Source organism: Parambassis ranga, chromosome 7, assembly GCF_900634625.1.
Source record: "Parambassis ranga chromosome 7, fParRan2.1, whole genome shotgun sequence".
Taxonomy (NCBI): domain Eukaryota; kingdom Metazoa; phylum Chordata; class Actinopteri; family Ambassidae; genus Parambassis; species Parambassis ranga.
This window is the reverse complement of record NC_041028.1, coordinates 2,764,397-2,784,603: the sequence shown is the minus strand read 5'-3', so window position 1 is coordinate 2,784,603 and position 20,207 is coordinate 2,764,397. Positions and strand designations below refer to the sequence as shown.

At 46.9% G+C, this 20,207-nt stretch overlaps 1 protein-coding gene across 1 annotated transcript; it reads right to left on the bottom strand.

The window, feature by feature from the left end:
• Positions 1 to 2,877: 2,877 nt before the first annotated feature.
• Positions 2,878 to 16,954, bottom strand: bcap31 (B cell receptor associated protein 31). Its single transcript, XM_028409689.1, has 8 exons — positions 16,833 to 16,954; positions 15,528 to 15,620; positions 14,044 to 14,144; positions 13,811 to 13,955; positions 11,064 to 11,199; positions 5,866 to 5,992; positions 5,682 to 5,782; positions 2,878 to 3,475 (listed from the first exon to the last, which is right to left on the bottom strand). Exons 2-8 carry the CDS (start codon positions 15,617 to 15,619, stop codon positions 3,449 to 3,451), a joined length of 729 nt encoding a protein of 242 aa, XP_028265490.1. The 5' UTR covers position 15,620; positions 16,833 to 16,954; the 3' UTR covers positions 2,878 to 3,448.
• Positions 16,955 to 20,207: the final 3,253 nt, after the last annotated feature.

Sequence of the window (20,207 nt, the reverse complement as noted above, 5' to 3'; positions counted from 1 at the left end):
AACAGCTGCTGTCAGCAGTGATGTCACAGGACACTGCTTCAGTGTTTGGACTAATGATCAGACATCTTAGGTTGGACCAAAGTGTCCCATGAAGAGACGCCTTTGTCCACCAGTGTGCCCATCCCAGATCTCAGTGTGGATTCTTAATAAGGTCTGTCATGAATTGGCCCCAACAGAGAGAAAATATTAAAATAAAGTATTAACCTGTGAGACTCTGAATGTCCGTCCGTCTGCCTGGTCGTGACGACAGTCAGCTGGTGTCCTCTGTCCGTCCCCCTGCTGCTCTCTGACGTCACGGCTTCACGTCAGCAGATTCTTTAGCCAAAAACAAACTTTGCCAAAACAGCTTCATCATCCAAATAAACACAAACTGCAGGAGTGTCGGGGAGCTGACCTCAGGCTGCAGCAGGTGAACCAGCAGGGGGCGCTCTCCTTCGGTGGAGGTCCATCTGAGTTTGGGCTGGAAACAGACCTGAGACATCTGAGAGCGAGAACAGTAAAACACTCACAACCATCCAACAACAGGAGCCACACATCAGCCAATCAGAAGTCCACCAGTCAGATCGATGAGCCTGGTTTAGCTTCTTGTTTTGGTTTCATGACACACTTCCTGTCTCGTTCCACCCACAAAGCCCAGCGTTAGAGAGAGGGGCGGGGCCATAGAGACACAACACAAACAATCAGACTTCGTTCCTCAGCTCTCAGACATTTTCTTCTTTGCTGGTTTGTCAGCCCAGACTCAGCTGCACCGTGACCTCACTCATCCCAGTGTCGGCCATTTTTATTGTAACTGTGTCTGTGTAACTTCCTGTAATCCACCGTCTTCCATCGTAGCAGTAGACGATCGACTAGCTGATTTTGTAGTTTAATGAATTATTAGCAGTGTTGATGGTACTAATTGACGTTAGCCAGTCACCAGCCAAAAGGAGTCAACGAAGAGTTAACGTCGAGTCCTGATGTCACATGTGTTCCATTGACCTTTGACCCCCTGCGTGGGGCTCCATGCTGTGATCACTGTGCTCATTCACACCAACTGAACCGATGGCAATAAAACTAACATCATGACAACAGCTGATCGTCTCCGTGGTTACTGGGTTGGGGAGGCGGGGTTAATGGTCAGGTCCGCCAGGACTCTGTGATCCACAGGATTATTTAGAAACTAACTTCCTCTGCAGCAGGAGTTCAGGAACATGAGCTCTGTCATTGACGAACGATTGATTCAGAGTGTTTCAGAACCCCGACATGCTTTCCCTACCAAGCAGAACTCTGCGAGTCCAGATGTCCTGCTTTAACCCTTTGACTGAAAATGACCTGGAGGACTGAGAGTCTTTATCATCATATGTCCTCCACACAGCTGCAGCTTCCTGGAAGGAGCTTTAAAAAGCGCAGCAGCTTCAGGAGGTGGCGGGTCCACTGAAACCTGAGGAGGGGGGGCTCAAACTGGTTTCTAATGCCACATGACGTTTACACTGACAGCTGCCTTAATGACACTGAGAGGAGGAGGAGGACTTGGGGTGCTATCGGTAACCGCTCACATGATGTTCTTCATCTGTTCCGGTCGCTGTTTCAGTCAAAGCAAAACTTAAAATCTAACAAAGTCTTCACAACAGGAAGTGACCAAACACAGGCTCATGATGAAACAATAAACAGACATGCTAATGTTTCAAGCTAATGCTACAAAACAGCTGATACTTCCTGACAGGAGATACACGTATCTGAAGCCTGTTCGCAGCTAGCTAACATCAGACACAGCTAGCAGCTAGCTAACATCAGCCACAGCTAGCAGCTAGCTAACATCAGACACAGCTAGCAGCTAGCTAACGTCAGACACAGCTAGCAGATGGATTCACTGTCTCCATCAGAAATTAGGAAAAAACAAACCTGGTCAGAGAGGAGCTTCAGGAAATCAATGATTAAGCTGCAAGGACAAACTGAGGACACGCTGTAAAGACACGCATTGAGGACACACTGTGAGGGCAAACTGAGGACACGCTGTAAAGACACGCATTGAGGACACACTGTGAGGACCAACTGAGGACATGCTGCGAGAACACGCTGTGAAAACACACTGTAAAGACAGGCACTGTGAGGACACACTGTAAGTACACGCTGTGAGGACACACTGTAAGGACAAACTAAAGACTGTAAGGACACAGGACACCCTGGAAGCTCGTCCTTCCTGGAGGTGAGCTGATGTTGAACACTGGTTTGTCAGGAGCTGCCATCACTATATATCAGGATTTATGAAGCTCAGACTTCAGTCCTCGTTATCTGGTCCAATAAAAACTTTATCTCAGGGACACGGTCTGACCTTTGTCACCGTGATCTTTGTCTTGTCATCTCAGAACATGATAAATGTCTCTCATGAATATCAACCAGCTCTCGTCCTCAGGCAGACATCAGAGTCTGGACGAGCTGATGGTGCATTCTGGGTTTGTGCTCTCTGCTCTGTCCTCACCCTGTCCTCACCATGTCCTCTCTGCTCTGTCCTCACCATGTCCTCCCTGCTCTGTCCTCACCATGTCCTCTCTGCTCTGTCCTCACCATGTCCTCTCTGCTCTGTCCTCACCCTGTCCTCCCTATGTCCTCTCTGCTCTGTCCTCACCATGTCCTCTCTGCTCTGTCCTCACCATGTCCTGTCCTCACCATGTCCTCTTTGCTCTGTCCTCACCATGTCCTCCCTATGTCCTCTCTGCTCTGTCCTCACCATGTCCTCTCTGCTCTGTCCTCACCATGTCCTCCCTGCTCTGTCCTCCCTATGTCCTCTCTGCTCTGTCCTCACCCTGTCCTCCCTATGTCCTCTCTGCTCTGTCCTTGTTAGCTGGTGTGAGCATACACACACACACACACACACACACGTTACCATGACACCCCATCTGACAGTGATATGTTTATTTCTGTTGCTGAGACACGTCTTTAAAGAAAACAAAGCATATAAAATGACATCTGTAATGACAAAGACGTGCAGGACAGAAGAGCTGCTGCACAAACAAACTTCTAATCAAACTGTAAATTTACTGAAATCAAGACATGAAACGTGTAAAGCAGAGATTACAGAGGAACCGCTGGAGGCAGCTGGACGATCAGAAGCACAAGAACCATCAGTGAACCCACAGAGACGACAGACAGTTCATCAGAGAAGCAGCTGCCCTGCAGCTCCACCAGTCACATGAAGCAGTCATTTAAACCTCAGACTGTGCAAAGTGTCAGGAATGGGGCGGTGCTTTTATTTTGGAATGCAGCAGGGCTCTTCCTGAAACAGGAAGTGAAAACACTGCTTGACAAAAAGATGTAAACAGACACAGAAGAAGAAGAAAAGAGACATTCTCATGTTTGAAGCCCAGCGGGAGTCTGATGGACCAATCACAGCTGCTGATGTCAGCAGTGACATCACAGAGCACGACAGCCTGGTCGATGAAGATGAGAAGCTGGAACGTCTTCATGGCCCTTAGTCGGACTTCTTGTCACTGGTTGCCTGCAGGCAGAGAACAGGGCATAAAAACAGTGAAAGGCTGAGCTGAAGGAGGAGCTGCAGCAGAGAGGAGCCGAGGCAGCGGCTGAAAGGCGCTCCACAGTGACAGGGTGCTCAGGAGCGAGGCTCTCGGGAGCGAGGAGCGAGGCTTTCGGGAGTGAGGCTCTTGGGGGGGAGGCGCTCATAGCGAGGCTCTGGGGAGCGAGGTTGCCCGGGAGGCTCTTTTTCCCCACTGTGTTTGTGTCACACAACACATCAGCCTGCATCCAGATCATGTACACGGCTACTGTACTGGCATGTGTGCGTATTTCTAGGTGTGTTACATAACTCTGCATGCAGTGTGTGTGTGGGCTATATTTGATGTAATGACACCAGCTGCTGCTGCACATACACACAGCATGACAGCAGCTAAATATAACGCTAACAGAGATACGAGGCGACAGCAGAGATCATCATCAGTCATTTCCTGTTTCCAGTCAGACACAAAACAACGTAACACAAAGAACCTCAGACAGTGTCAAACCGTCCTTCCGTTAATGCACTGATGAACGTCGGAGGCACTCAGACCACCACTCTGCTCTGAGTGAGCTCCCAGCATGCACTGTGAAGTGATGGCTCAGACGGTGGTATGACCACGTCCCGTCGGCGGGGTGACTCCGGGGTGTGAGCGGCGGATTGCACAACTGTACTTCCAGCCACGCGTCGCCATGTTTTTTTTTTTTTATTAGAAGCAAACACAAGTAACTCTGCTCTCAGATGACACAGCCATAGTTGGGTGTGTGGAGAATGGACGGGAGGATGAGTGCAGAGGCCTTGTGGAGTGTTTTGTCAGGTGGTGTGGAGAGAATCACCTGCAGCCGACTGTGGCCAAGACAAAGAAGATGGTGGTGGACTACAGCGGGGAAAAGCCCCGCCCTCCCCAGTCTGTATCAGTGGGAAAGATGTGGACATCTCATTTTACAAGTTTGTGCTTCTGATCGTCCAGCTGCATGAGCAGACTGTACGTCCTGAGGAGACTCAGGTCCTTCATGTTCTACAGTCTCGCCAACCTGGAGGAGGTGGCGAGGGACAGAGTGCTGGCTAAACTGCTGTCAATCATGGACAGTCCCTCCCACCCTCTCCACAGCACTGTGGACAGACTGAGAAGCAGCTTCAGCCACAGACTCCTGCTGCCCCGCGGCTCTAAGGACCGGTACAGGAAGTCCTTCCTGCCGTCCGCCATCAGACTGTATAACGTGTGTGTGTATATAAGAGTTTTTGCTGTGTTTATTGTATTTATCCTTTTAAAATGCTGCTACTACAGCTTTTCCCCACGGGGATTAATAAAGTTAATCTTAATCTTAATCTTAAACAAAAACAAAGGGCGCACACGTGCCGGATTAACGAGGGCAGCGAAGCCATTCTACCACAACATGACGACAAACAGGTCACAAAGTTTGTGTGTGTGAAACGTTAAAGATGGCGCAGACATGCCTGGCAGTAAATACAGTCTGCTGCTATATTATTGTTTTACTTCCTGTTAGAAGCTAACAGCATCTGGCAGCAAACAGGGATCAGCCTTTAAGACAAATTTAGATTTTAACACTATGAAGTTGATGAACGAACAAACAGTGTCATGTTGTCTTAGCTGCTGCAGCTCCATGGATGATGACAGCAGCAGCGAGGTATGCGTATCTACCAGTCAGAAATTAACTAGCTACATCTTTGATGCAAACATTCAGCAGTACACAAACATGTGGTAGTGACGACAACGTAACAGAGCAAACAGCTGCCTGTAAACTATGGACAAAGCTAACCACGCCCACACCTCCTAATCAAAGATGACTGCTCCACATGAGTGAAGCCATGGCAACAATGTAACAGCACGTCATTGATCAGTCAGTCATCCGTCTGTGGATGTGCTGCTAAGCACCACCCGCTAAAAATGACTGACATCACAGTCAACGTGCTTTCTACCCGAGGCACCAACACAGGTGCGACCCCCCCCTTCCCCACAGCGTGTGTCTCTGTGTCTGTGTGTGCGTCTGTGTGTGTGTGTCTGTGTCTCTGTGTGTGTCTGTCTCTCTGTGTCTCTGTGTGTGTGTGTCTCTGTGTCTCTGTGTGTGTGTGTGTGTGTGTCTCTCTCTGTGTGTGTCTGTGTCTCTGTGTGTGTGTGTCTGTGTGTGTCTGTGTCTCTGTGTGTGTGTGTGTCTCTGTGTGTGTGTCTTACCAGCAGCTTGCTGTGCTCATCCAGCAGCCTGTCATACTCCACGGTCAGATTCTCCGCCTGTTTCTTCATTGCACGCACGTCACTGTCCGACTTCTGCAGAGCTGCAAAAACCAGCACAGGTGAGTCAGACGCCATGTCTCAGCTGGACAGCTGGACGGAGAGACGCTCCCTCTGTCCTCCTTACCTTTCTTAGTGGTGCCCAGCTCCTCTTTTAGGGTCTTCAGCTCCTCTTTCAGAGCTTTGTTCTCCTCCTGTGGTCCTGCTCCCTTCTTCCCGCCCTCTGGCACCTCGATGCCCGCCTCACGCAGTTTCTGTGGACACATATAACAGTGACCTTTGACCTCTGATGTCATCTCAAAACATTGGAGGGAACTCTTTATTTCTGGGGGAGTTTTAACTCTAGCTTAGCTTAGAGGCGTTCAAGGACCCTTAGAGAGTTACCCCTCTGAGGGTTAATATAAAATCCTTCCTGGTGTAGTTTGAATGCAGTTTGCCTGAACAGCTGTCCAGACCTGCCTGCCCTCAGTGACACAGCAGCTGTACTCGAGTATCTTGCAGACGGGTTTCCCTCATGTGAAAGCCACAGGGAGCCACCAGGCGAGCGCCTGCTCGGCAGCTGTAAACAGAGTTTTATTTTCCCGTCATGTGCTCAGATTCTACTGGCAGCTCTGCTGCTTCTCTCCATCACTGTGTATGAACACGAGTCAGCGGGTGGACACATTCCCACTGTGTGAGTGTGTGCTGGCAGCAGGAGCACTGGGTGTTTACACCTGTTTCTGTCAATGTGGCCACACAGAGAGTGACATCTGTATTCTGTTTCAGTTTCTATCTCTGTCTACATGCAACTGAGGAGGACAAGGACACTGATCACAGATTCAGCTTTTTTCACATAAAGGTGATCAGCTGATCAGCTGTGGATTGATCGCTTATCGCATATTACACAAACATCAGCTCAAAGTTCAGTCTGTGCCTGTTTTAACAGCATTCACAGGTGAGTCACTGTCTATCCACGGCTACCTTCAACCAAGTCTCTTTGACTGAAACGATAGACAAACAATTAGCCTGAGCAGTCACACCATCCACTCCGTACAAACCCCATCCATCAATCAGAACTGTTGATCTGAGAGGACCCTGTCAGTCATTCAGCGGTGTACCAGCTCCACTGCACGCTGTGTGGATGTCTGCTGACAGCACATGCTCTGTCTCTCTGACTGTACCATGTGAAGTACAGTTCTGAGCCCTTTCAGACCAGTTCTAGGAACCATTAAAACATGTTTGTAATCAAAGTGCTCAGACTGGTAAAGACTCAGTGTGACAGAGTGACACAGCTGCAGAGGGTCAGACCTCTGAGGCCATAAAACCTGATTTTACAGCTCTGAACTGTATCCAGCAGCATGAGGTCTCAGGTTTAGAAAGGCCTCCAGGATCCTCAGGCTGAATGTGGAAACTGAGCCCCGCACACAGGAGGCCTTGGAGTTCACCGAGGAGGTCTACACTGTAAAAAAAGGAGGCTTGATGTTTATTAAGCTTCACTATAACTTACTGATGAAGAACCTGAGGCTCCAGGGACCTTCTAACAAAAACAAATGATTTAAAGAGTTAACACTTTCTTCTCTGAATACTTGTTTTTTGTTTAATGAGCAACTGCCAAGTGTCATTAACCCTTCCACCCCAAGCCCATTTTAAGGCATCAGCTTGATGGCATGCCCAAAATGAATTGAGTATATCTCAGCAACCACTAGGTGTATTTGAATACGTTTGGTGTCATAATAAAGGGGACACCTGGGAGATTAATTTGCATCCCTCTGGCTCTTTGTAAATTAAGATGGCACAAAGCAGAAATGATAAAAAAATGTCCTCGCCTGTTAAAAATTGACACTTTTACAATGAATATCTCCTTAAATGATGTAGATGAAGCAATCTAGTTATCTCAATCTGTAGCTAAGCTTGTGGACATTATCTCTGCCAAGTTTTTATTTCATTTTAATTAAGGAAAACAAAATTACAGAGGGTTTAGTCCAACCTATGTAGACATAATTTTTAAATTTTTAAAGGTCTTAAAATTTAATGAACCAAACTATATATTTCACTTTTAAGTCACTATTGGTGTTCATCACTTCTCTTTACATCAGTTTTTACTTATATACATACATCTATAGGTTATAACAGATGTATAAAGCAGATAGGCCACGCCCACCTAATGCTAAGCTAATACCTTGACAAATATGCAGGCTCATGACTTCACAATAGACGGGTTGATTAGGGTGATTGACACCTCGATCAAAAGGTCAGAACCAATAGATTTGACAGGTAGTAGTAATATTAGAGCTAGACTCACCAATGACCAGCCACATGGGAGAAAATGCATTTTATGCTAAACGACCGTTGCCACATTCTCCCCCAAAAAAAGTCCTCCACAAACATAATAAATGTCTAAGCCTAATATTTGTAGTCTTGAATAAACACAGACATGTTGGTCTATATGAACCAAGCATTTATTGCCTTCAAATATGATGATTACTGCAAATTTACAGAAGAAAGACAGAATTTTTTGTTACTCGCTCTAAACTAGTGATTTTTTACTTTTATATTCTTTATATTCTAATTTATCAAATATTTATAATATAGAAAAACAACTGTAAAGGTGTCAATTGGTAAAGTCTCAGCTTTCATATGACACCTTGTTTGTTTGTGTGACTTGAAGTATCACAGGGCTGGTAATAACCATGTGGCAAGAGGGTCGACTTTGATATGAGAATTTTATTTTGATGAGTCATAATTGATTTGCATGGTGTTGAAGTTATGTTTGATGTGTGTAAATATGGCTTATATGTGCTTGTAGTAGAGTTTCTCCTGTTTAATTTGATATGCAATATGATAATTTTTTACATGGTAAGTACAGTGTTATATGGCTTTTATTTTTTGGGGTGCATGAAAAAGCCCCCAAAAATGGGGGCCGAGGGGTGGATGGGGTTAATGTTATTGGAACAGACAGTAGTCCTGAGCACCGTGCTGCTCCTTCATGTTTCAGCTTGAGCAGATGAAGTGGAACAATGATTGATGAGTGTGGGAGCTGCTGGCTGTTACTCCCACAGAGAGCATACTGTGACCTGGTGAGTCACAACAATGTAATGTGACGTGTTGTAACTGCTCTGTGAGTTCTGCGAAACACCGAACAAAGGTCCACGACAACTTCATGACACAACACACACCACACAAGCTTTCAGAGATTCTGAGATGTCAACAGACCAAACCCTGATCTGAAGCATCATGAATCACACACAGAGCAGTCTGACTCAGACGTTTCGACACTGTGGACAAACTCGGGTCACATTAGCAGCAAGTGAGAGTGTCTATCTTTGTGAGGATGGACATGAATAGCCTGAGGACTGAGGACATTTTTGGAACAACCACAAAAGAGACACAAAGGGACCCACAATAAGCTGCACGCTGACCAGAGGTCAGACAAGGTCTGTGTTTACAACCAGCACCGCACAAACTGTGTCAACGTGTATGTCTGCACACTGTCCTCCTGGGATGTGTTGGCAGCTACTATCATCATGCTATCAGCGTTAGCATTAAACAGGTTTGGAGGGCTGCACAGTGTTGACATGTTTGTGTCACTGACAGCTCCACCCTGCATGAGTTAAACACATGTTTATGTCTGAAGGTGGGTCAGTAAACATGGAGGCAGGTCGAAGTTCTAATAAATATACTGCCTGTTAATTACAGTCAGGCAGATGTCATGGAGCAGAGGAGGAATGTCCTGCTGATCGGAGTTAATTCAGATTATAAACAACACGGCTGCAGGAGGACACATTCCTCCACAGAAGAGGGAAGCGTGGCGCTGCCACAGTCAGAAAGGTGGTCTAGTACAACATCTTAATGTGTATGACGCACTGCAGCCAGGACCTCAGAACTCACACTGTATAGGGCACTAATGCCCCGTTCACACTGGAGAAGGTCAATCGGGCTAGAGTGGGATTTAAACTGGATACCTTCAGACCCATTTTCAAATATGGCTATCACACACGCGCGTCCACGCTCAATCCAGCTTAACCCGGCTTGTTTGTTGTCCTCCAAACCACTAGGTGGCGCCTCGTAATATACAGAGTCCGTTCAGGCGTCGTGTGTTTTTTTGTCCCGTGTCACTGGTTCTTTCAGTTTATTCCTTTGTAGCCCTGTGGAAAATACACTCAGGGGAAAGCCATCGTAGTTCGACGGTTGTTTACATACGGCGACCTGGACACCGTGAACCAGAAGTATCACGTTACTAGCTGCATTTGCGTTTAGACCTGAACCAGATGTAAGCCAATCCGGCTAGATATGGATATGTCCAAAATTCATGCTGTTCAGACTCAGAAAAAAAAAAACTATCCGGACATATTCAGATACGGCCTGAATCCGGCTCTAGCTGGATTGATCTCCCTGGTGTGAACAGGGTCTAAGACAGACCACAGGTGGCGCTCACACTCAGGAAGCCACATCAAAGACTTTAACACTACAGAAAGGTGTGATCCGTCTGCCCCGAGAAACGAAGCCCTCACAAACTGCAGTTCCCTTCACAACCACTGGGGGCTGGCTCCTACACCGAGTCAACCTCCTCAGACATCCATGTTTGAATGCCAACTTTACTGTGACCACTTTAATTCACAGGCTGGTGCCGACTCAGCATGAGCTGCCGGCTTCCACTCGTGCTCCACCTCTTTGCCTGTAGTTTGAGTTTAGGTGGACTGTGGCACTGCCAACATGGTGGAGCTCCCAACACGGTGGCGTTGCCAACCAGGTGGCGCCCCCACATAGACTCAAAGCAGCTCCTCAGAAGCCTGTTGGTGATGTCATGGACGTATTCTGATATCAGCTGGGCTCTGCTTCACCTCATCTTACCCATCACTGTGTTTGTTACAATACATCCTGTTCTGATCCAAACATGATGGCTCTGCCACCTTTGACAGGAGGAGGAGGAGGATTCTTCTTATTCATGTGACAGTTTAAACTTTCACCAGCTGAGCAGTCTTGTGAAGTCAGCAGCGTCTCTGCACAGCTGCTGACTCCTGTTCAGTAATGAGACACTGCAAAGTGACAGAGGTAACTGCTCTGCTGTGAGAGGGTGCACGGGACACACACACAGACACACACAGCTGAGCTGCATGTGCTAATGGCATGGCCAGGCTGGTGTGACTGTGATAAAGTATGTGTGGTAAACATGTGTGGACACAGACGGTCTGTTTCTGCCTTGTACGGTCAGAACTTTCTTCGAATGCTGAATGTCTTTCCTCAGCAGAATCAGATTATAATAGTTATTATTTTTTAAACATGCATCATTCTGTGACCTGTGAAAACCAGATGTAGCCTCAGGTTTAGATGGTGTGTGTGTGTCACCTCTTGCAGCAGCTCATTCTCCTCCATGTATTTCTTGGCAGCAGTGCTGGCGCCCTCCGCCTGCTTCTTGAAGGCTTCGTTGGAGGCCATGAGTGAAGCCTGCTGGGAGAGCAGAGTGGCCAAACGGCGCAGCAACCTGCAACACAAACACATCATCAGAAAAACACAGGAAGCTGCTGAGGTGCAGCACCAGCCGAGTGAGCCTGCCGTGACTGACGGTCATCGTGTGCAGTGATAAACTCAGTGAAGTGGGCCGCAGCAACCGAAGACCTGAAACTCACTGCTGACAGATCCTGAATACCCTGGATCACACTCATCCAGTCACTTTGCTGGAGGTGACTCAACATAAACAGCGATTAGAGATTGCCTGGAGAGCTGGGAGGATTCATGGAAACGGAGGACGCTCTTAGAAAGCAGACTGTTGGAAAGTAAGGACACTGTGTCTTGGTTCTGGGCTGGGGACATCTTGTACAAAGCAGGGACACTGTGTCAGCTCCACATGTTGGGACAGACCTCCACGTTTTAATGTCAATGAGTGTCCTCAGTATGATAGAATTACAATCTGACACTCACACACAGCCACCCCTGACATTTCCAGCCCGGGTGTGCGTGCTGTGCGTGCTGTCCGTGCTGTGCGTGGCGCTGGTGAATCAGTGTGGGCAAATGATTCATGCAGGCCCTGAGGGGTTAATCTGACCGGCTCTTTTATTTACACTGAGGTCACATGCCTGCTCTGTTTACATTTCATTCATTCAGAATCCTTTATGGCTTATAAAGCTGAACAACAACATTCTGTTCAGATTTTAAGGAGTTAAAAATAATCTGGATTTCTACATTCAGGGGTTCTCTTGAGCTGAACCCGTTAACCTCTACGACATCCACCGGAGACGTTAAATATGAGAGCACACTAAACATGCCGGTGCAGTAGGGAGTCCAGTCTACAGCCATGACCTCTGACCTCCTTCCCTCCAAACAGAACCCGACTTCACTCAGTACCAGCGGCGTGATGGAGGTAGATTTACCACCCCTGGTAACGGATAGCACGGGGCGGCTGCTGTCACATGGTGCTGCAGCCGCGAGCATGTGGCGGTTGTAAATATCTCATCTGTGATGCGTTCAGGAACTCCGACATCCTGCAGGAAAGGGGCAGGTACTGACTGTAAAACAGTGCAGATGAAATTGAAGTCGGATTCTGACCTGCACTGCACCGTTATTGTTCACACTAAGAACCATGTCTGCTCTGAGCTGGTACATCCTTACACCATCTACAAGCTGGAAGATGAACCCACAATCAAGTGAACGTGCTGAACAACAGGATGGACTGGTAGTAGATCAGTCTACATGCAGAGGAGTCTGTCTGTGAACAGACCCCCCGTTTGGGTCAGCCAATCAGCCCGGGATGTAAACAGACCAGGGGCCGGCCAAAAGTGGAGCGTACAGGAGGAATTAAAGGGGTCCTCCATCTCAGGCGACGCTCTCTGCTCCAAATATGGCCGTCAGTTACTTCACAGGCCTGAAATAATCTGACCAGCTGCCAGCTCCACAAACTATTTTCTTCTTGGCTGAGGAAGGAGATTCCTGAGTCACAGCAGACTGACCGTGGAGCACTTCTTCCTGCAGCTGCTGCATCACATGCTGCACCGCCGTGGTGAGTCACAGAGCAGCTGCAGCCAGGACCGAGCTACACACAGACACACCTGCCCCCTACAGGAAGCCTCAGCTCTGCAAAGCGCTCACTGAGAACTCACAGTCAAGTCTGTGTACGGTCAGGTGACTAACTTATTGATTAGAGCCTTCACTTTCTCTGACAGTAGAACAACGTGAGGACTTTGGAGTTTGAGTACAATGAACACAACTGAGGTGTGTGTGAACATGTGAAGGCATCATCCACATGAAGTGCACATAAAGCGACCTGAGTAGAAGGACCTGTCCAGACAGTGAGGACGTTTTTCTCTGCAGGGACACTCAAGTCTCTTCTTGTTTGATAATCACTCAGTAACTTTATGGATCTTCAGCCCAACAACAAGCTCTCCACCAATAAGAGGCCCGAGAGGCTCAGAGTCTGTCAGCTAACCAGTGGCTGGGACAGATTCACACCTGTGAAGGCTCGGTCCAATGAGAGGAGTGTGGAGGATTTACACACAGTCAGCTGCTCATTCTTTCCACCAGCCTGTAAAATGCCTCTGAGTTTAGATCAGTGCCCACACTGTCCCTGTGCAGACTGCTCCCTCTGTAGGAAGGCAGGAGGTGTGTCTGGAGACACGTCCGCACTCACTGCCCTCATCACTGTCGCTCTGTGTCTTTGTGTGTTGTTCTGTGTCGCCATGTGTCTTGTGTGTCTTGTGTGTCCATGTGTCGCATTCTGTGTCGCGTTCTGTGTCGCCATCTCTTTGTGTGTTGTTCTGTGTCGCCATGTCTTTGTGTGTTGTTCTGTGTCGCCGTGTGTCTTGTGTGTCTTTGTGCGTCTGTGTGTCTTGTGTGTCAATGTGTCGCCGTGTGTCTTTGTGTGTTGTTCTATGTCGCCGTGTGTCTTTTTGTGTTGTTCTGTGTCGCCGTGTGTCCACATCTTTGTGTGTTGTTCTGTGTCGCCGTGTGTCCACGTCTTTGTGTGTTGTTCTGTGTCGCCGTGTGTCTTGTGTGTCAATGTGTCGCCGTGTGTCTTTGTGTGTCCTTGTGTGTCCGTGTGTCACCGTGTTTCTTTGTGTGTTGTTCTGTGTTGTCGTGTGTCAGTGTGTCTTGTGTCTTACAGGCAGAGCAGCAGGGCGAAGCCGGCGATGTACTCGTTCCTCTGAGCTCTGAACAGCTTCATGTGGATGTGTTCGATGGCCGTCGGGTTGTTGGTCAGATCCACCTTCTCCGTCACACTGTACTTCCTCACCTCACGGAACGCATCTGCACACACACACACACATTATTGACCTGTGAACATGTAGCTGTGTTGGATGAGAGTTTCAGTTTGGCTGAAGGTAATCAGACTTACCGATGAGCAGGAAGACCAGGATGGCGATGGCCACCATGAAGTAAGTGTTTCCATAGAGAGCGATGGTCTGGACAATACGAGATTTGAAGACTTTGTTCCATCTAAAAAACAAATCAAAGAAGAAAAACAACTCAAAGGATGCACTGACTTTATATTAATAAGAAATATGAGCTCTGATATTAACTAAACAGCTGGTATCAGATAGAGAGGGCCAGCCAATTCACTTTAATTCTACATGTCGCAGCGACACGCAGCTCTACCACACGTCAGCAGCCTACGCAGCATGCTGGAAGACTCAGCAACACAAAGAGCACAACATGAATCCAGGGATCCAGCTGCAGAGGCGTCACACACCTGATCCAGCAACAAATTCAGCAGCTACTGACAGAATCTACATAGGAAACATATGATCAGTGTTAGCCAAAAGGCAAAGAGTCTTTATAGATACGGGAACTGAAACACAGCACAGAGTCTCCAGAAAAGAAAAAAATACAAAAAAACTAATTTGAGAAAAAAAACATTAAAAATGAAAAACTTTTCATGAAACAAAAACAATGCGTCACATTTCTGAGAAAGTGTTCTCACAAACATATTAGTAACAGAATCAAACATGTTCACACTGACACCAGCCCCTTCATTCTGCTGTGCTGATCAGTCCTGAGAGGACTTCCTGTATCATCTGGATCTGAAATGTAACTCTGGCTCCACCTAGCAGCCTCCTGCAGGTCTCCTCTCACAGGCAGGCCACAGTTTACTCACTATCTGACACAAACTGGAGACCAGAACAAATTACAGAAACCTTTAATGACAGCCCTAACATAAAATTTAGCCATATAAGATGTAAAGATCTATGAAAGACTTTTATCATTGTCAGCAGAGTCAATACGTATCACATGACCCAGACTTTCTGTTCCAGAGTGACAGTCACACTTTACAAAACCTGTTTACTGTTTTTGAATTCACTCTTTAAACATGTTTATTATGTTCGTCCCTGTGTCCAGCAGCTGACACAGTTTGGACTGAGGTCAGAGCTCGTCATCGCAGTCAGGAGGTCTGATGTGTTCTAATCTGATCACACAGAGCTGCTCTGTTTGAAAGTACTGAAGCCGTCTGACAGAAGAGTCCACAGAGGATCCGATCATACCTCTGGTTTTCCACATTTATCAGAAGGACTACAAGCTGCCAGAGAGAGCCTGAAGATGAGCCGCTGCGTGTCACAATGTTTAAAATCCTGCAGCCAGAAGGACAACTGGACATGTTCTAAAGACCGGGGCTCATCAATCCAACCCAAAGCAGCTCAGCAGACATACACACACTCGATGCTCCTCCTGGTTCAGACATCTTGGGCCCAAAGGACATGCTCAGTGCAGCACTGAGACAACAGAACCTGAGCTGGACTAAAAATCAGACACCTACATAGATATATTAATGAGAACACGCTCTCCGAGTGTCCCCAGGTGTTAAACCGAAGCAGTGTTACTCACCTCTTTGGTGAGATGAAGGGAATGCAGAGCAGCAGAACAAAGAAGACCTCAGCGTACAAGAAGGTGGCCACAGCCGTCCACTGCAGACTCATCCTGAGCAGGAGAAGCAGGAGTTACAGAAACACCACAGAGAAGATGTGGATTAGATGAAGAACGAAAAAAAAACACACGTTATCAGGATAATATTGAATAGTGTTTGGGTGTGGGGGGGGGGTGTATTTCTAGGTGTGCATCACTTTAATGTCCTGGTAGTTGGTCATCCAGACACAACAAAGAACCAGACCTGTATCCACAAAATGTCATTATAGAATCAAATAGGAGCAGAGGGAGTTCAAACCCCGACTGAGGCGTGTCCTAATCTTTATTACAGGGATTAGAATGGAAAGGGGTTTATAAAGCTCTTAATCCATCTTGTTATTGTATAAAAAAAGAGTCCAAAGATCATTCCTCCTGGTGTCTTTAATGAAGTATAATAACAAATCTTTACCAAACACAACATAAATGAATAAATTAAGTTAGGAAATACAAAGCCTGCACGTCTTTAGTGTAACACTGTATATTGTCACAGCCCTGAGAAACCAGTCTGTACAGTGTGACAGCAGACACAGAGCTGCGGCACTGAAAACACATCAGAAAGAAGGCCTGAGGCAGAAACCACAGAGAAGCAGTCCATGAAAGACCCCGTGGTTCCATGTTGAGAAATAAGATGATTAAATAACTGCACTGTGATTGGGGAGCCCTGTGGGCAGAGCCCTGTGGGGGGGTGTGGCAGCTCAGGACAGCTGTGTCACGCAGTGATGACACACAGACACACAGCTGATCATCACTGATGGACCAGTTTTCTTTATTTAAATACCCTCCAGACTCCCTTGAAATGACTCTGTATTTACTGAAGCTAAATGACGCTAGTTAGCAGCGACACAAAGTCCGTGTATTGACTGGAAACACTCAGGACTGATGTATTGATTAGAACAGAATGTGCTAACTGGGCTCAGAGTATTAGCTGGAATGTGACAACCTGGTGTTTGTTTTAAAGATTAGCCACTCGGGTGTGTTAGCTAGTTAAAGTTAGCGCACAAACCCCGGCTGTAGGTATGGTTGTTTGGGGTTTCTGTGAATCCTGAAGCCGCTTAAAAATGATTTACCACAGCTTCTTATTAAAAACACACCACTCGTTTCGCGCCAGACGTTTTAAGCTAACATGTTGGTTCTTATTAGCATGGCAGGAGCATATGTTAGCAGATGTTCGCATTACCGGGGCGGGTGAAAGAAAGTGCTGCTCCTCAGGCAGGAGGTCGCACTCACCTTTGCAGCAGAACGGACTCGGACACGGGGGGAAAATGTGCGCACGGTGGAGCTGGAAGCCTCTGCGGGGTCTGGGTAGTTAGCTCCGTTAGCCTAGCCTCCCCTGCCTGTAAGCACTTCCGGCGTCGTAATGCCAGCTCATCCTGAACCGTGATTGGATACGTCGAGCCATGAGGGAGGGGCCAGTGGGCGTGGCAGCGTCACTGAGATTTAGTTTTTAATTTTCAACAATAAGTGTTTGTTGTATTATTTATAGCTGTGTGTTCATATGATTTATATGATCATTATACATATGTTTGATCCAGCCACTACAAAGATCCCCAATGTAAACTTTACACTCAGTGCAATGCATGATGGGAACAAAACAAAGTGCGATGCGACGCCATCTTACTCAGGGATAACGGCAGCAGGAGAGAGACTCCTATAATAGAAGGTGATTTCAGCTAATCTACAACCACAGAATATATATATATATATATATATATATATATATATATATATATACTTCTAGTGGTAGCGCCTGTTGTTTGTTTTTTGAGAAGAGCTACAGGTTTTGACCAGCAGAGGGAGACATTGTCCATAGAAACCCGTCTCTGATCTGAGAGTGAAAACAGGCTGGAAACAGGGATGTCTCACTCTGATGAGACGCTGTGAACTGGTCGGACTGGTTTCCACGGTGAGTGCAGGCAGGCAAATCAGGAAGGCAGACAGACAGACCCTGCACAGGCCCGGCTGTTCTCAGAGCAGCTTCAGACCCAGAGCTGCCAAATAAAACCAGGGAGCAGAGACACACTTAATATGGATTTAAACATGGAGGCGTTAATGAACAAACAGGAACACCTCGTCCTGCTGAGCTCTCTAAGCTCTCTGTGTTATTTCTGTGAGTGCAGAGCGTGATGTGGTCTCTGCCTGAAGCCTTCTCTAGCAGCTCTCAGCCACATTCCATGGTCTTCATCAGAGTTCATCAGATTATTCACTGAAGTATCTCTAACTACTGATGAAGACCCCGACATACAGTCTAAAACCTAAGAGCCAGTAAGTGGAGCTGTATGAGGACTCAGCTGATGGCTGGAACCTCACTGTCAGACTCTCCCTGCAGTTTGATGATGAAAAGGTTCCAAATGTGCAGGAATGAAAACAAAAGTCTGCACAAAAACAAATGACGTGACCCAGCCGAGGTTGTGATCGTTTTTAAGAAGCCGCCCAGAGAAACTCATGTTCAGATAGGCTGCAGCCATGTTGGATCTAAAGTGCTGTTTGGTTTCTCTGCAAAACAACATGTGACCACAAGATGTCATCACATGACCAGCGTGTGCAGTATCTGCTCACAAACACACAAAACACACAAAGACACAGCACGACTGAAAAACAGACAGAAAATATGCAGTACCAGTGATGAGCTGCGGGGGCGGCAGAGAGAACACACACACACACAGTGTGCTCCATAAAAACATCAGTTTTATGTCCTCCTCCTCCTCTTTTTCCTAAATCACACATTTCAGCTTGTTAAAAGGTTTCCTTTGGTATCCGGGTGGAACAGACCGACGCTGAGGCAGTGAGCCGTCTGATTGGCTGACAGAATTTTCTCTGCATCCAATTGAAAACAGGAGGAAACTGCAATCATCTTTAAAAAGCAGGCAAGGTGAGTGGCTCGGTTCAGAAGAGATCAATTAGTCATTACACACTCACACACACACACACAGGCCTCTGAATGCAGTGATCCCTGCTGCTGTGGCCTGTAGGGGGCGCTGCTGGCTGTCAGTGCTGCTGAATGGAGTCTGATGACAGCAGCAGACATGAAGCAGAGACTCGGCGGCCTTTCAGACTTCTCTCTGCTGTCATACATTTTTATTAGGGACAGTTGGAACAGCCATGTTTTCCCGCCGCCTCTGCCTCCTTTCAGCCGTCGTCTGTTCTGACAGATTTATATTTCAGACCCATCGATCGGCTGAACGTGAAACCAGAGACGGCTCAGTCCTCCTAAGAGAGAGGGAGTGTTGTTATCAGCGCTGTGCAGCCCCCTGATCCTGGCAGAGCTGAGTCGGTTCATATAGGGGGTAATGTGTCCTTCTGCTGTGCGTGTGTGTGTGTGAGTCGTGCTGCATGGATAAAACAATTAGGGAAATACAGGCATGAAGAGAAAGAAAGAATAGACTTTAAAAAGAGAGAAAGATGGAAGAGAAGGAGAGGAAGGATGAGAAGTGTGTGTGTTTGGATGTGTGTGAGTGTGTGTGTTTAGATGTGGTGTGTTTCCCATCAGGAAATAAAACAGAAACAAAACACATTTAATTTCATGCTGATAAACTTCATTTAATAAATACTGGAATGATTCAAGAGAAATAAAAGTGAATGTAATTTTCATGTAAAACAACACAAAACAACCACAGAGACACAGAGAGACACAAAACAACCAGAGACACAAAGAGACACAAAACAACCACAGAGACACAGAGAGACACAAAACAACCACAGAGACACAGAGAGACACAAAACAACCACAGAGACACAGAGAGACACAAAACAACCACAGAGACACAGAGAGACACAAAACAACCAACCACAGAGACACAGAGAGATACAAAACAACCACAGAGACACAAAGAGTCCACAGGAGGAAAAGAGCAAAACTCCAAATAGGCAAAAAATAAATCAGTGACAAAAGCAAACAATGAAAGTGGAAATAAGAGGGAGACGGAGAGGAATTAACAGCACCGAGGGATTACAGGACCTAGAAAGTGACACACCAGCAGCGTTCATGTTAACCCCTTATGTTCCAACAGGAAGTGACAGGTGGAGCAGAATGTGCTGCAAACAGAACAACACATCTTCATCTGCACAGCTGCTGTCATAGAAACAGTTTTATGGACAACAACAATGCTGTTCTGCTGTGAAGCTGACACCCACGTGCTGCAGCATCATGTGACCCCCCCCCCCTACAAACACCACCTTTGACTGTAGAAACTGGAGTAAACATTTCCAACTACAAAACATTCCTGTTAGACACACCACGCTACCAGCAGCTTGTTCAGATATGAGTGTTTCATTCATATTTCAGAGGGAAAAGTGGTCACATGACACGTCAGCTGGTCTCATGAAAACACATCAAGCTGGGTCCATCCTGCTGGAAAATAAAAAGCAATCTGACCAGAAGATGACTTCATCCATTAAATATGACACACAGTGCCATGTGACCGGCTGACACCCAATCATAAATGATGCAGAAGCTGCTGGCCGTTGCTAGGCGGTTTGAGCCTGAGGAGTGTTCCTGCTGCTGTGGGACCAGCAGTCAGAGCAACAGTCAAAGTAACAGTCAGAGTAACAGTTAGAATAATAGAGCAACAGTCAGAGTAACAGTCAGAGTAAGAGTGTAACAGT

Coding starts and splice junctions, on each gene's coding strand:
- bcap31 (XM_028409689.1), bottom strand. CDS start 15,619: ATGAGTCTGCAGTGGACGGCTGTGGCCACCTTCTTGTACGCTGAGGTC. Junction 5,993..11,063: donor AGAATGAGCTGCTGCAAGAG/GTGACACACACA, acceptor ATGTGTCCACAG/AAACTGCGTGAGGCGGGCAT. Junction 5,783..5,865: donor GCTGGGCACCACTAAGAAAG/GTAAGGAGGACA, acceptor TGGTTTTTGCAG/CTCTGCAGAAGTCGGACAGT.